At 39.6% G+C, this 14,472-nt stretch overlaps 1 protein-coding gene across 1 annotated transcript in view; it reads left to right on the top strand.

Annotated features, from left to right (window-relative positions):
• Positions 1-14,472, top strand: part of STIL (STIL, centriolar assembly protein) — a 62,579-nt gene that overhangs the window by 19,959 nt on the left and 28,148 nt on the right. The window contains exons 10-13 of the mRNA XM_025394708.1: positions 3,558-3,708; positions 5,492-5,601; positions 10,185-10,299; positions 11,692-12,660. Coding sequence (XP_025250493.1) covers positions 3,558-3,708; positions 5,492-5,601; positions 10,185-10,299; positions 11,692-12,660 — 1,345 coding nt within the window. The remainder of the gene's footprint in view (positions 1-3,557; positions 3,709-5,491; positions 5,602-10,184; positions 10,300-11,691; positions 12,661-14,472) is intronic.

The raw sequence follows: 14,472 nt of genomic DNA, 5'->3' as shown, positions 1-14,472 counted from the left end.
ATACAAGCACATAGTAATAAATTGACGTACGTAAATATCTACAATAGAATAGATCTCTCTTCCTCCCCATTTCCCTAGACCCCCTTCTCAGAGACAATCACTGTTAAGTGATATCTTGTGCTTCCTTCCTGAAATAGTCAATATTTCAATATTCATCATAGACAAGTATCACCTTTTCCTGGCCTGTAAAAATTAAACCATAGCATCCTTTCTTTTCTTTATGTTGCTTTTTTCTGTATAAATTATACCTTGGAGATCACTACCTCTTGGCATATACATATTTAATATACATATTTTACAGCTAAAGAGTATATAGTACATACTGTATTTTAAAAACAACTGGCCCTTTTGTCTTGCAGATAGTGGTTGACTGAACATTTTATGCATGCATCTTTGTGTGCATATGCTAGTATATTTGTAGGATAAATTTCTAAAAGTGTTTTTTTCTAGGCCAAAGAGTGTGTAATTTAAAATTTGGTAGATATTGCCAAATTGCCCTTCAAAAAGACTGTACCAGATTATAATTTTTCCAGCAGTACACGAGAGTGCCTTTTTCTCTCTACCTGCGCTAACACTGTGAAAGAAATATTTATTTATTTATTTATTTATTTATTGAGCACCTATTATATCTATTATGTTTACGATATTGGGGATGAGAGCAAACAAAATAAAGGTCCCCAGACCAGGCATGGTGTCTCATGTCTGTAAGCCCAGCACTTTGGGACTTTGGAAGGCTGAGACAGGAGGATCACTTGAGGCCAGGAGTTCCAGACCAGCCTGGGTACCATAGCAAGACTTTGTCTCCACCAAAAAAAAGAAAAAAAGTTAGCTGGGTGTAATGACACATGCCTGTAGTCCCAGCAGGAGGCTGATATGGGAAGATTGCTTGAGCCCAGGAGTTCAGGCTGCAGTGAGCCATGATTGTGCCACTGTACTCCAGCCTGAACAATACAGACCCTATCTTAAAAAAATAAAATAGGCCGGGCATGGTGGCTCACACCTGTAATCCCAACACTTTGGGAGGCCAAGGCGGGTGAATCACTTGAGGACAGGAATTAGAGACCAGCTTGGCCAACATGGTGAAAACCCGTCTCTACTAAAAATGCAAAAATTAGCCTGGTGTGGTAGAGCATGCATGTAATCCCAGCTACTTGGGAGGTTGAGGCAGGAGAATCACTTGAACCTAGGAGGCAGAGGTTACAGTGAGCTGAGATCGCACCACTACACTCCAGCCTGGGTGACCAAAAAAATAAATAAATGAATAAATGAATAAATATAAAATAAAATAGTCCTGCGAGACAGGCAATAAACAGAATAAGTAAAATAAATAGTATGTTAAAAGACGATGAGTACTATGGAGAAAAATAAAGCCTGAGAGGAGGATGTTGTGTGTCTGAATGATAGTGGCAGGTAAAGAGTTGCCATTTATTTATTTATTTTTTAATTTTTAAAATTTGTATATTTATTTATTTTATTTTATTTATTTTTTTTGAGATGGAGTCTCGCTCTGTCGGCCAGGCTGGAGTGCAATGGTTCAATCTCAGCTCACAGAAACCTCCACCTCCCGGGTTCAAGCAATTCTCCTGTCTCAGCCTCCTGAGTAGCTGGGATTACAGGCATGTGCCACCACGCCCTTCTAATTTTGTATTTTTTCAGTAGAGACGGGGGTTTCTCCATATTGGTCAGGCTGGTCTTGAACTCCTGACCTCAGGTGATCCGCCTGCCTCGGCCTCTCAAAGTGCTGGGATTACAGGCGTGAGCCACCGCGCCCAGCCAAGAGTTGCAATTTAAATGGGTGGTCAGGGAGGCCGACTTGAGGTGAGGGAGTAAGCCTTGTGGCTGTCTGGGGCACTGTCCTAGGCAAAGGATGTGTTAAGTGTAAGGGCTCTGGGTGAAAGATCACGTTACAAAGGAACAGCAAAGAGGCCACTGTAGCTAGAGAGGAGTGAAGGAAGGGGAAAGTAGCTGGAGATGAGCTCAGAGAGGTAAGTAGAGGGCTGTCGTTAAACTTTTGACCTCTGCTAACCTGATAGATGAAAAATAATCTTTTCCAGTACCTCATCTTCCAGGAACTGCCTAGTCATGTCTTTGGCCATTTTTCTCTTAGATTGTGCATCTTTTCATATTGCTTGTGCTAGCAAGCTCTCTCTCTATATATAATATAAAATACATAGAGAAATATATATTTATAATATATAGCAACAGTTCCCCCCTAGACTGTCATTTAACAGTATTTTTCCCAACAGACTTACCGTTTTTTAGTCATATTTATTAATCTGTTTTCTATCATGCTTAGAAAAGATTCACCCACTCCACGTATATTTACTGAAGTAAAAAAAAATCATTCGTATTTTCTTCAGATGCTTTTGGAGTTCTACTTTTAACATTTTATTTTAACTTTTCAAGATAATTAGTTATATTTAGATAGCAGAAATTAAATGTTAGTTTTAGGTCCTTTGCTATGATTTAGTACAATTAAGTTTTATTATCAATTACTGATCATGCTTTAAGTTCATATTGACAGTAAATCCTCAATAAAATTAATTTTGAATTGCTCTCTTATTCTTTCTTTCTTTTTTTTTTTTTAGTCAGAGTTTCGCTCTGTCGCCCAGGCTGGAGTGCAATGGCGTGATCTTGGCTCACTGAAACCTCTGCCTCCTGGGTTCAAGCAGTTCTCCCTGCCTCAGCCTCCCAAGTAGCTAGGATTACAGGCGCCTACCATCACACCTGGCTAATTTTTGTGTTTTTAGTAGAGATGGAGTTTTGCCGTGTTGGTCAGGCTGGTCTCAAACTCCTGACCTCAGGTGATCCACCTACCTTGGCCTACCAAAGTGTTGGGATTACAGGTGTGAGCCACCTATTTTAAATAGCCACTGGCCTACTTTCTCTTTTTATTTTTATTTTTTATTGAGACAGAGTCTCGCTGTGTCGCCAGGCTAGAGTGCAGTGGCGTAATCTCGGCTCACTGCAACCTCCGCCTCCCAGGTTCAAGTGATTCTCCTGCCTCAGCCTCCCAAGTAGCTGGGACTACAGGCATGTGCCACCACACCCAGCTAATTTTTGTATTTTTAGTAGAGATGGGGTTTCACCATGTTAGCCAGGATGGTCTCCATCTCTTGACTTTGTGATCTGCCTGCTTCAGCCTCCCAAAGTGCTGGGATTATAGGCATGAGCCACCATACCCAGCCTTTTTTTTTTTTTGAGACGGAGTCTCGCTCTGTCGCCCAGGCTGGAGTGCAATGGCGCGATCTTAGCTCCCTCTAAACTCCACCTCCCAGGTTCACACCATTCTCCTGCCTCAGCCTCCCGAGTAAAAGAATTTTTTTTTTTTTGTAGAGAGGAGGGGTCTTGCTATGTTGACCAGGCTGGTCTCAAACTCCTGGCCTCAAGCGATCCTCCCACCTTTTGCCTTCCTAAGTGGTGGGCCCCAGTTTTTGAACAAAAATTGGACCCTTTAGTCATTTTGTTAACTAGATTGGGAGACTCGCATGAAGTTATTTGAGTGTAATCATGTTATCCTCATTAAATTTTAATTAAATGGCATTTTTTTGGTGCAGGGTTTTTTCAGAATCTGGAAATTTCATCATAGTTCTCTATTCTGTGACACATAAGAAGCCTGAGTTTTATGAATGCTTCCCTTGTGATGGCAAGATACCTGACTTTCGGTTTCAGTTGCTAACCAGTAAGGAAACATTACATCTTTTCAAAGTAAGTGATTTGATTACCTAGCACATTAGTGACTGTTTAGGTTTTGCTCTTTGGCAGTTTAAACCCAACAGATTTTAGCCTTTAAAATAGTAATCCAAGCTATTTTGCTTTGTTTACTTACAAATAATCTTACTAAATGTTAACTTTATTCATTTATGGTTAAATGTTTTAAGTAAATCTTAGATCATATCTTCAACCAAATTACAATAGAGAACCCAGAGGTTCCCCACAAAATAACTTGCCCATGTTTTTCTAAAATCTTTGAAGAATATTATCAGTTCATATATCATTTTATACTTGTGAAGGTTAACTTTGTGGGATCTCAGTACTTTTCTTTGTCCTGACTGTATTTTTTTTTTTTTTTTTTTTTTTTTTGAGATGGAGTTTCACTCTGTTGCCCAGGCTGGAGTGCAGTGGTGTGATCTCGGCTCACTGCAACCTCCGCCTCCCAGGTTCAAGTAATTCTCCTGCCTCAGCCTCCAGAATAGCTGGGATTACAGGAGCCCACCATCATGCATGGCTAATTTTTTTTTTTTCATTAGAGACGGGGTTTCACCATGTTGGCCATTCTGGTCTCGAACTCCTGACCTTAGGTGATCCACCTGCCTCAGCCTCCCAAAGTGCTGGGATTATAGGTGTGAGCCACTGCATCTGACCATGACTTTATTATTTTTAAAATGTATGGGAATAACAAATGGTTTTTTATACTTAAAGGCCATTATTTATATTATGTATCTAAGGAATCAGAATAGGTTGTTACTATATCATCTAATAAAATACCTAGAAACACAACTAGATGATGATCGTAGGAAAAGTAGATCTTTAGGCCAGGCATGGTGGCTCACACCTCCAATCCCAGCACTTTGGGAGGCCGAGGCGGGCGGATCACCAGAGGTCAGGAGTTTGAGACCAGCCTGGATAACATGGTGAAACCCTGTCTCTACTAAAAATAAAAAAATTAGCCGGCTATGGTGCCAGGTGCCTGTAATCCTAGCTACTTGGGAGACTGAGGCAGGGGAATCGCTTGAACCTGGGAGGTGGAGGTTGCAGTGAACTGAGATCGCACTGTTGCACTCTAACCTGGGCAACAAGAGTGAAACTCTGTATCAAAAAAAAAAGAGGAAGTAGATCTTTGAAACTACGTGTCATTATACGAAAATATTCAAAGGCTACCTTTCAATAAAATTATTGGTTATTTTAGGTCTCAGACTAATAAAAGTACATTCTTTATTAGAAAAATACTGAATACTTTTAAATAACCACGTGTGTCCACTCTGATCTTATTTAGTACCTTCTTTGAGATCAGGTATAGGTTATAAATCTATATATTTTATATAAATATATATTTTAATATGATATAATATATACATTATATTACATATATGTTATATATAAAATATACTTATATAATATATCTATGTACATTTTATATATAGGTTATGTAAGCTATGAAGTTTTTGTATTTTAATTATACATATAATCATTTTAATTGAGATCTAATACTTTATTTCTGTTTTAGAGACATATCATTTATCATTTTATTCTTTAGATGGTATTCTCATTTCATAGTTATATTCACTGAATCTGTGATTATAACACAAGTGATTAACTTTTTCACTTATGTAGCAGGGAACTGGACAGTTTACAAAAGAAGGTTACAGTTACAGAAATCAGAAGTCTGCCACTCCATCATCTAGTGTTTCAGAGCTACTTTTCATCTAAATAGAATTCTCTGGTGTTCTTATTTAAGTCAGATCTCAAAATATGACCTACTTCATTTCAGAATGTTGAACCTCCTGACAAAAATCCAATCCGTTGTGAACTGAGTGCTGAAAGCCAAAATGTAGAAACAGAGTTTTTCAGTAAGGCTTCCAAGAATTTTTCAATTAAGAGGTAAAAGATCTTTTTATTATTATGTGTATGTTTTTTTGAAAATTACATTTATTAGTTTTTGGCGAGTAATTAAAATAACTAAATTATTTCTGATGAAACGATTTTTAAATCTTATGTACCATAAATGTCTTTGCTTTAAATGCATTCCTTCATATTCATTAGGAAGTTGGATAGTAATTTTAATGAAATGGCAACTCTAATATGGTTTTCATTTGGGTTGATGTATTATATAGGAAAAACACAAAAGTATTTGTTAAAAATTATCTTGCTTAGAAAGAATCTGCTTCCTGTTTTGTTTAGTGCTTTCCATTTGTTCTTCCTTCCTTATAAGTTTCTTATTTTAATATTTAAATCAAAGGTGGGGTCTCACTGTATTGGCCAGGTTGGTCTTGAGCTCCTAGTCTCAAGTGATCCTTCTGCCTTGGCCTCCCAAAGTGCTGGGATTACATGTGTGAACCATCGTCCCCAGTGCTTCCTTATAGTTTTAAATCTGGACCTATCAGATAAACTACTGTAAAAGTAACTACTAGCTGCTGTGTGATGGCTCACACCTATAATCCCAGCACTTTCGGAGTTCAAGGCGGGCAGATCACTTGAGGTCAGGAGTTTGAGACCAGCCTGGCCAACATGGTGAAACCCCATCTCGACTAAAAATACAAAAATTAGCCAGACACAGTGGAGTGTGCCTGTAATCCCAGCTACTCGGTAGGCTGAGGTGGCAGAATCGCTTGAACACGGGAGGTGGAGGTTGCAGTGAGCTGAGATTGCACGACTGCACTTCAGCCTCGGCAACAGAGTGAGACCCTGTCTCAAAAAAAAGTAACTCCTACCTAAAAAAAAAAAAAAAATTGTTTTAAAACTTCTAAAACACACTTGGAGTATAATAATTAAATAAAATTATTTTTTTGCCTTTTCACAATTTTTTTTTTTTTTTTGAGACGGAGTCTCGCTCTGTCGCCCAGACTGGAGTGCAGTGGCCGGATCTCAGCTCACTGCAAGCTCCGCCTCCCGGGTTTACGCTATTCTCCTGCCTCAGCCTCCCGAGTAGCTGGGACTACAGGCGCCAGCCACCTCGCCCGGCTAGTTTTTTGTATTTTTTAGTAGAGACGGGGTTTCACCGTGTTAGCCAGGATGGTCTCGATCTCCTGACCTCGTGATCCGCCCGTCTCGGCCTCCCAAAGTGCTAGGATTACAGGCTTGAGCCACCGCACCCGGCCGTCTTGTGACTTCTTGGGTCAGTATATTCTACCTTTTGTGGTAAAGAAGACATTCCTGGCCGGGCCTGGTGGCTCATGCCTGTAATCCAGCACTTTGGGAGGCAGAGGCAGGCAGATCACCTGAGGTCAGGAGTTCGAGACCAGCCTGGCCAATGTTGTGAAACCCCGTCTCTACTAAAAATACAAAAATTAGCCAGGCCTGGTGGTGTATCACTGTAATCCCAGCTACCCAGGAGGCTGAAGCAAGAGAATCACTTGAACCCAAGAGGCACAGGTTGTAGTGAGGCGAGAGCATGCCACTACACTCCATCCTGGGTGACACAGTGAGACTCCATCTCAAAAAAAAAAAAAAAAAAAAGATACTATCTTGTATTAGGGTTCTCCACATTAACAGAAACAACAAGATGTGTGTATGTAGAGATATTTGTTTTAAGGAACTGACTTCTGTATTTGTGAAGGTTTGGCATATCTAAAGTCTACAGGTAGGGGCTAAGCACAGTGGCTCACCCCTTTAATCCCAGTACTTTGGGAGGCTGAGGCGGGAGGATTGCTTGAGCTCAGGAGTTCGAGACCAGCCTGGGCAATGTGGCGAAACCCTGCCTCTACAAAAACAAAAAAGAAGTACAGAAATTAGCTGGGTGTGGTGGCACATGCCTGTAGTCCCAGCTACTTGTAGGGCTGAGGTGGGAGGATCATTTGCCCAGGAAGTCAAAGCTTCAGTGAGCCATGTTCATGGCACTGCACTGCAGCCTGGGTGACAAAATGAGACCCTGTCTCAAAGAAAAAACAAAAACAAACAAAAAATGTCTACAGGTAGGCTGGTAGGGTGGACACCCAGGGAAGAATTGCAGTTTCAGTCTAAAGGCAGTCTGCTGGCAGAATTCCTTTTCCCTCCAGGAAGTCAGTCTTTATCTTTTTTTTTTTTTTTTTGAGATAGGGTCTCACTCTGTTACCAGGCTGGAGTGCAGTGGTGTGATCTCAGCTCACTGCAACCTCCACCTCACAGGTTCAAGGAATTCTCGTGCCTCAGCCTCCCGAGTAGCTGGGATTACAGGTGTGCATCACCACGCCCGGCTAACTTTTGTATTTTTAGTGAAGATGGGTTTTCACCACGTTGGCCAGCCAGGCTGGCCTCAAGCTCCTGACCTCAAATGATCCACCCGCCTTGGACCCCCAAAGTGCTAGGATTACAGGCTTGAGCCACCTCACCCAGCCAGGAACATCTTTGCTGTCTTAAATTGTAAGACCTTATTCAACATTTATTGAATAATTATGGAAGAAGTAGCCAAACTAAGGAGACAATAGCACTTTCTTTAAGATTATTATTAAAAGCTACTTAGGAGGCTGAGGTGGGAGGATCACTTGGGCTCAAGAAGTCAAGGTGGGAAGCCATGATCATGCTACGCCAACTGCTCTCCAGCCTAAGTAATAGAGTGAAACCCTGCCTCAAAAAAAATAACGTTAAAAAACCTTGTTTATTTTCCACTCTGGCCAAAGCTTTAATGAGGAACAGTCATTTTAAATTTTATCAAAATGTTTGTCTCTCCTAAAATACTGTTGTTATAACTATACAACCTGAAGTTTTTCCTTTTTGCCTTGGGTACTAAAAAAGCTAAGAAATAGGCCAGGCACAGTGGCTCACGCTTGTAATCCCAGCGCTTTGGGAGGCAGAGTGGGTGGATCACCTGAGGTCAGGAGTTTGAGACCATCCTGACCAATGTGGTGAAACCCCGTGTCTACTAAAAATACAAAAATTAGTTGGGCATACTGGCACGTGCCTGTAGTCCGAGCTACTGGGACGCTGAGGCTCAAGAATCCTTGAACTTTGGAGGCGCAGGTTGCTGTGAGCTGAAGTCGTGGCACTGTAGTCCAGCCTTGAGTGACAGAGCGAGACGGTATCCACCCCGCCCCCAATCCCCTGCAAAAAAAAAAAAGCTAAGAAATGGATTTTATTGCTCAGTGTCAACAGTTTTGTGTGTGTGCTCATCTTAAGTACAAAACAGATATTAATTCCATGCCACAACTCAGGTGTACAAAAGAATGTAACTTAAAAAAATTAGTAATTGAAATTAATATCTATTTAAGCCCCTATTTATTCTACTGGATTATAGACACCAAATTTCACCTAATTCAAGGTTTCTTTATTTCCTTGTCTCTGGGGTTATATGTAATATAGAGGGGACCAGTGGTATGCCAGTACTGGTGATATGGGGTGACATGATTCTCATCCATCTGGCTAAAATCTGCTGAGGTGTTTTCATTTGCATCTGGTCTTTGTCAGATTTGTGCAAGTTCCTGCTGCAACTTTTGACCCTATTCAGGCCACTGGATTTCTTGTTTCCTGTCCATGCTGCACTGAGCGCTTTGGAATATCATTATATATCTCAAGCTGTCTTGGGTGTCGGAGAAGAGCTTTGTGGGGCTGTCGGAGACACATTTCTGCTTAGACATAATCATGCAGACATTCTGACTGCTTCATTGTAATACCTTGTACAGAAAGAACTCTGTGAAGATCTGCCTCTTCAGACAATCAGAGTTTAGGGCAAAAGGTCTCTTCTGCTGTTTGATTTTCAAATCTGCCTTGGAGTTTCTGTTGTTCTTCCTGCTAGGTAGGATTCAACTTGTATGAAACAGAATGCAGGATGCTTTTTTAGAGATCCCATTAATCCTGAGTGCTGTTAGCTTCATTCTGGCTTTTCTTTTCCCTAACGCATCCTATTGAGACTTTGTCTAGTGTAGGATGTGAAAAAGCCTGATGCATATAGTATTCCAAATCTTTAGTCTTAAACACTAATTTCAGCTTTTAAAACTCGGTACCAGCACTCAGAAACTTTTTGTTTTGCCAGGGCATGCCATCTGTGATACAATGAGTATTCCTGACTCAATGGGAGGGTAGTACATTGATTTCTCAAAGTATTTTCCCATCACAGATATAAGTACATAGGAAAATATAATTCCTTATTTGGTTTTCCTTTGTAATACAGAGGGTTTGTAATATAGTGTGTTTAATACCTTTAATACTAGATTATAAATTTTTTGACAGCAAGTACTATGTCTTATTTGTTTCTATATTTATCAAAGTGATCAACTAGAGGGTGCCCAATGACTTGATTTATTGTGACATTAACAATACAAGGTTAAACTTGCCATGATCAGGTAAATAGGGTAGTTTATTAAGGCTGGCTGGGCCAGCTTCCCTAGTCAACTAACACTGGCCTGAAATATAAAATAATTTGTGGTTGTCAGATACTAAATTAAATGATCTGAGTACTACTGCAACTTATTAAAGGACTTTATTCAATTTTTAGAAGAAGAAAGAATACTGGATTACCGAAGCCTTTTCTGGTCTCCCCTTCTATTCTTTAGGTCTTCCCAAAAGTTATCTCCTGGGAAAATGCCAATACGTGATCACAACTCTGGTGTTGAAGATGAAGATTTTTCTCCAAGACCAATTCCTAGTCCTCATCCAGTGAGTCAGAAGGTATTACTGATTTTAAAATGCATTCACTTTTGTGGTTAGAGACCTAAGTCTCTTCATGGTTAAAACACTAAATAATACTACCTGAAACCTAAGTATCATTCTTAGATATATCTAGCTATTTCTGTCTCTATGGTTATATCTATATATAGAGATATAAGTATTTCACAGTTATATATAATAATTTGTGTTATATGTAATGATATATACATATGTGTAATATCTATGTAATAAGCATGTATTTCTTCCTAGAGTAAACTGAGACATAGATTAGTTAAGTTGCCTACCCAAGATCACACAACTAGTAAGTAGTAAAGCTGGGATTCTAATTCAGGAGGTTTGGTTTTAGAATCTGGTGCTTTTAATAACCATATAGACTCAACATTGTATACTATCACTAGAGCTTGACGTTGGATTTTATCACTATATTCTGAGAAAACATTATACTTGATTTCAGAGGTTAATTGCTAAAATTCTTGTCATAATTTTTTGATTGCTACCAACCTGTGGGTTATTTTAGAATTGTTGTTTAATTGGTGTAATTACTTATTTTAGAAGAAAAAGTAATGGGAAGGATTTTTTAAAGTTAATATCAAATTATAACCAAAATCATCACAGCGAGTATTTTGTTTACTCTTAGTTGATATCAATAGAAGGGATAACAGTGAGTGACTTCTTAGTGGAGAAATATTCTGACATATTTATTGGAAGATTTTACTATTTAAGGTACATAAACATTTGCTACTAGATCTGTGAAGACATTCTGCTGTGACAATTTTTTGTAGAGAGGATTTAAAAAGTTGTATAAAACAGTTTCTCATATTATGTTCTGTGATCTTAGCAGTGTTAGTGTTTTAATAAAAAGAGTTCCATTAAGTAAGTTTGGGAAGTGTTTAGTTTTGTTTTTTTAGGGCAAGGACCTTGTTTATTTTGCTTACAATTGTATTCCTAGTGCTTAGCACATAAAACATGCCCAGAAAAAAATTGCTGATGGTCTAAATAAAGAATGAACACTTGTTGCCGGTCGCGGTGGCTCACGCCTGTAATCCCAGCACTTTGGGAGGCCGAGGCAGGCGGATCACAAGGTCAGGAGATCGAGACCACGGTGAAACCCCGTTTCTACTAAAAAAAATACAAAAAATTAGCCGGGCGCGGTGGCGGGCGCCTGTAGTCCCAGCTACTCAGGAGGCTGAGGCAGGAGAATGGCGTGAACCCGGGAGGCGGAGCTTGCAGTGAGCCGATATTGCGCCACTGCACAAAAAAAAAAAAAAAAAAAAAAAGAATGAACACTTGTTAATATGTAATTAGATATAATTTGGGAAATACTGGTCTGAGGAAAGTAAAGTATACATTTTCTCCTAAAACCTTTTTTTTCTATTTCTTTCTTATTTGTAGATTTCTAAGATCCAACCATCAGTTCCTGAACTTTCACTTGTGTTGGATGGCAATTTCATAGAATCAAACCCTCTGCCTACTCCATTGGAAATGGTGAATAATGAAAATCCTCCTTTGATTAACCACTCGGAACACTTGAAGCCTTTGCAACCCCAGCTTTATGATGAGAAACACAGTCCAGAAGTTGAAGCTGGAAAGCCTTCCTTGAGAGGAATACCAAATCAGTTAAACCAGGATAAACCAGCTCTTTTGAGACAGTGCAAAGTAAGACAGCCACCTGCCTGTAAGAAAGGGAACCCCCATAGTAGGAACACTGTTAAACCATCTTCTCATAATGGAACATCTCCTGATATATTTGAAAAGCTCCAAACAGTTTCTGCTGGAAATGTACAAAATGAAGAGTATCCTATAAGACCCTCCAAACTTAATTCTAGGCAGTCTTCTCTTGCCCCGCAGTCCCAACCACCCAATTTTGTTTTTTCACCCCATAATTCAGGAAGACCAATGGAACTTCAGATACCTACTCCCCCACCGCCATCTTACTGTTCCACAAGCGTTTGCAGGTGTTGTCAGCATTATAGTCATATTCAGTATAGTCCGCTAAATTCTTGGCAAGGAGCAAACACAGTTGGATCCATTCAAGATGTCCAGTCTGGAGCCCTTCAAAAGCATTCATTATTTCACCCAAGTGAATGTCCAGCTCTGAACTGTAATGCATTCTGTTCTTCAAGTAGTCCTATAACCTTGAGACCTCAGGGAGGTATGGACAGTTGTTCTCCCCACAGCAATATAGAACCATCGCCTGTGGCAAGACTACCTTCACATATGGACTCATGTAACCCACAGCTTTGCACAGTGTGCATGCACACACCCAAGACTGAATCAGATAATGGAATGATGGGACTATCTCCAGATGCATATCGGTTTCTCACAGAACAAGACAGACAGCTGAGACTACTTCAGGCACAGGTTTGCTTGGTGCTTTCCTAGTTCTATTAAATTATTGGTATTATGATTTCTTAAAAACTGGCACCTCTCCTCCATAATGACGTTTTATAGAATTATAGAATGTCAGAATTAGAAAGGACCTTGGAAACTGAATTCTAGGCCCTCTTGTTTTACAGGTAAGTAAAATGAGGATTAGAGAGAATAATTTAACCCAATGCCACATTGCTAGTTAGTAGTAGAACCATCTTACGCATATCCTAACCTACAATAGAATTGTATTTTTCTTTTATTTTTTGCCTCTAATGAAAAGTCTCTTATAATTAAACCTTTATATACAGCTGAATATAAAGTCTGGACAGTGGCTTCTGCTTCATCTCTAGTTTGTCAACCCTATATAACTCTTAGCCAGTCTGCCCTTAAACAAATAGTTGGAACCTTTCTGTATATCTATACTGGACTTACTCTACTTCTTGTATTCTGAAACGTTCCCTTTCTTCAGAACCTCTCTTGCAGAGTTCTTAGTCTTTTTTTTTTTTTTTTTTTGAGACAGAGTCTCTTCTGTTGCCCAGGCTGGAGTGCAGTGGCATGATCTCAGCTCACTGCAACCTCTGCCTCCCAGGTTCAAGCGATCCTCCTGCCTCAGCCCCACTAGGAGCTGGGATTACAGGCACGCGCCACCATGCCTGGCTAGTTTTTGTATTTTTAGTAGAGATGGGGTTTTGCCATCTTGGTCAGGCTAGTCTCGACGGAGTTCTTTGTCTTAATTATATCCTTGCACAGTGTTTAGTGTGTTAGTGTTGTCTTTTTTTCTTCTTTCCTCACTGACATCCTTCCTCCACATACCTACCCCAAAACAGTTGTTCTTTTCTTTCTCCCCAGCACCAGTGGGAACAACCTGAAATGTAGTTTTAATTTTTTTCTTGCTCCTATAACTATGCAAATACATGTATAATGTGCATATATACATATGATTTTATTTATTTATTTATTTATTTTTTGGATGAAGTCTCGTGCTGTCGCCCAGGCTGGAGTGCAGTGGCGCAATCTCAGCTCACTGCAAGCTCCACTTCTGGGGTTCACGCCATTCTCCTGCCTCAGCCTCCCGAGTAACTGGGACTACAGGGGCCTGCTACCACGCCCAGCTAATGTTTTATATTTTTAGTAAAGAGGGGGTTTCACTATGTTAGCCAGGATGGTCTCAATCATCTGACCTCATGACCCACCTGCCTCAGCCTCCCAAAGTGCTGGGATTACAGGCGTGAGCCACCGCGCCCGGCCATACATGATTTTAAAAAAAAATCTTTGTTTCATAAAATTTGATAAAATTGCATTTTATCAAAAAAAAAGACAATGACATTTTTCAAATCAGTGAAAACGCTTTGGATAGGAACACCTGAGAAGAATTTAGCTCTGCTGTTTTTTTAAACATAGGTAAATTTGAAATTGTAAAGTATAATTTTTTTTTAATTTTAATTTTTTTTTTTAGAGAAGAGGTCTTACTATATTGCCCAGACTGGTCTTGAACTCCTTGGCTCAAGCGATCTTTCTGCTTTGACCTCCCAGAGTGCTGGGATTATAGGTGTGAGTCACCACTCCCAGATAATGTAAAATATAAATTGGATTTTAACATTATAAACACTTAGCAAAAATTTGAATATACCTAAATATTTTTACGTTGAAAATAATTATTTGTCACTTATTTCCTGTCGTGTCCAAAAAAAGGCTAATCAGAGGCTAAAAGGACCCATTATGCTATTTAGAAATCTTAGTTACTTGGAATTTGTATACTTAAAATGTAATATTACAGATCACAGGCCCTGGTCTAGACTATCT

The sequence above is a fragment of the Theropithecus gelada genome, chromosome 1 (assembly GCF_003255815.1).
Source record: "Theropithecus gelada isolate Dixy chromosome 1, Tgel_1.0, whole genome shotgun sequence".
Taxonomy (NCBI): Eukaryota; Metazoa; Chordata; class Mammalia; order Primates; family Cercopithecidae; genus Theropithecus; species Theropithecus gelada.
This window is presented reverse-complemented; position numbering and strand designations above follow the sequence as displayed.